The sequence below is a fragment of the Colobus angolensis genome, unplaced genomic scaffold, assembly GCF_000951035.1.
Source record: "Colobus angolensis palliatus isolate OR3802 unplaced genomic scaffold, Cang.pa_1.0 Scaffold4, whole genome shotgun sequence".
NCBI classification, from domain to species: domain Eukaryota; kingdom Metazoa; phylum Chordata; class Mammalia; order Primates; family Cercopithecidae; genus Colobus; species Colobus angolensis.
The window spans coordinates 15,271,986-15,274,260 of NW_012117376.1; the positions used below are offsets into that span (position 1 = coordinate 15,271,986).

Consider the following 2,275-nt stretch of genomic DNA (forward strand, 5'->3'; position numbering starts at 1 on the left):
GATCTTGGCTCACTGTAACCTCCGCCTGCTGGGTTCAAGCGATTCTCCTGCCTCAGTCTCCCAAGTAGCTAGGATTACAGGTGCATACCATCACGCCCGGCTAACTTTTCGTATTTTTAGTAGAGACAGGGTTTTACCATGTTGGCCAGTCTGGTCTTGAACTCCTGACCTCAGATGATCCTACTGCCTCAGCCTCCCAAAGTGCTAGGATTACAAGCATAAGCGACCAAGCCTGGCCTGGAGACACACTTGACAAATGTTCTGACTCTGTGGTGGCCCCTTCAGGGCCCCAAAAGATTAAGGAGGTGGCTTGGGAGAGGAGCGGGGAAGGGAGATGTTCCCTGTTAAAGCTTGACGGTGACATCTCTGGATGAAAAAGTGGGGACATGAGTTGCAGCTTAGTCACTGTCCCTCTGGTGCTCAGCTTCAGGGAGCAGAGGTGGCTCCAGAAGTGCTTCCCCGTCATGTCCACCCCTCCCCTCCACAGGCTAAGGAATGAGGAAAATGGGACAGAGGCTGCTGAACAAGCAGATCTCATAGGCTGAGTAGCTTCCTTCAAGACAAGGACTCTGATCCCTGAGGATCGAGGAGGATTTTTCCTCCCCAGGCGATGTTTATCTGCCTACCTGAGAGATGTGCAGAAGCACAGAGTGTGCTTCCTCAGAGCCCCTCTCTGGTCACAGGCAGAGCAGATGATAGAAGCTGCTGTGCCTGGAGCAAGGAAGTGTCTTGAGCCTGGCTCCCTGGGACTGAGTGCAGGGGATTGCAGGAGCAGGGCCTCTGTGCAGCGTGGGTCTGGCAAGCCCATCACCTGCCAGACCACTGCTATCTGTGTGTGGCTGTTTGACCCAACTGGGCACAGGAAGGGGTTTAGACGGTGCTTTCTCTTGCCTGGTTCTTCTTCAAGTAACTCCTCAAGGAACTGGCCCCATCCTAACACAAGTGTTTTTTGTCACAGATGAGGAAGAGGAAGAATTCATTGAAGAAGAAGATCAGGAAGAGGAAGACTCCACAGAAGGGAAGGAGGAAGGTAAGAAATTCATCTACCTCCATTCCTTCATTCCTTCACTCATTCCACAACAACCTGAGGTACCTACTATATACAAAGCACTGTGTTAGACACTGGGAATGACGCTGAGACCTGTTCCCAGCATGTGCTTTAAACCTATTGAGGGTAAAGTCCTGTTCTCTTTACCCTTAGAGAAGAAAAAAATCCCCAAACTATTCATAATAAAATGCTCCCATTTCACATCTAAACGATCTGCTTAAATGGAAAGCATTATGGCACAGCAGAGGGAAAAGATGGGGGCTCATGAGCTAGGCTGGGCCCATTGAGGTGCTTTGTTTGGCCAGCACTGTGTTTAAATTAAAAAAAAAAAAATTACTTGTTTGCCAGGCACAGGGGCTCATGCCTGTAATCCCACCACTTTGGGAGGCCAAGGCCAGCCTGGCCAACATGATGAAACCCTGTCTCTACTAAAAATACAAAAAATTAGCCGAATTTGGTGGCAGGTGCCTGTAGTCCCAGCTACTCAGGAGGCTGAGGCACGAGAATCGCTTGAACCTGGGAGGTGGAGGTAGCAGTGAGCCGAGATCGTGTTACTGCGCTCCAGCCTGGGTGACAAGAATGAGACTCTATCTCAAAAAAAAAAAAAAAAAAAAAATTACTTGATGGCTGTATTTGGTGGTACATGCCTATAATCCCAGCACTTTGGGAGGCTGAGGCGGGAGGATTGCTTGAGACCTGGAGTTTGGGTCCAGCTTGGTCAACACAGCAAGTCCTCATCTTTACAAAAAAAAATTAAAAATTAGCCAGGCGTGGTGGTACATATGTGTAGTCCTAGCTACTCAGAAGGCTGAGACTGGAGGATCACTTGAGCCCAGGAGGTAGAGGCTGCAGTGAGCTATGATTGCACCACTGCACTCCTGCCTGGGCACCAGAGAAGGACACTACGCTATCTCTTAAAAAGAAAAAATTAATTGCTAACATTTTTTAAATTAGTTTTTTTTTTTTAAGAAAAAGGAGATTTCAACTAAGAATCTGCATTTTCACCTTCTTATGAAAGTTTAGAAAAAGCAAATAATGCTGGACTTGAACTTCCCTGTAGTTCCAGAGTGCTGGCTCTGGGCAGTGGCTCTCCCCTTTAAAGGGGACATGCTGGCGCGGTGGCTCACGCCTGTAATCCTAGCACTTTGGGAGGCTGAGCCAGGCGGATCACCTGAGGTCAGGAGTTTGACACCAGCCTGGCCAACATGGTGAAACCCCGTCACTACT

General features: G+C 48.7%; 1 protein-coding gene across 2 annotated transcripts in view; it reads left to right on the forward strand.

The window, feature by feature from the left end:
- Positions 1-2,275, forward strand: part of TRIM63 (tripartite motif containing 63, E3 ubiquitin protein ligase) — a 17,159-nt gene that overhangs the window by 13,313 nt on the left and 1,571 nt on the right. For both annotated transcript variants that reach the window (XM_011955607.1, XM_011955608.1), the window contains exon 8: positions 959-1,030. In XM_011955607.1, the coding sequence (XP_011810997.1) occupies positions 959-1,030 (72 nt within the window). The remainder of the gene's footprint in view (positions 1-958; positions 1,031-2,275) is intronic.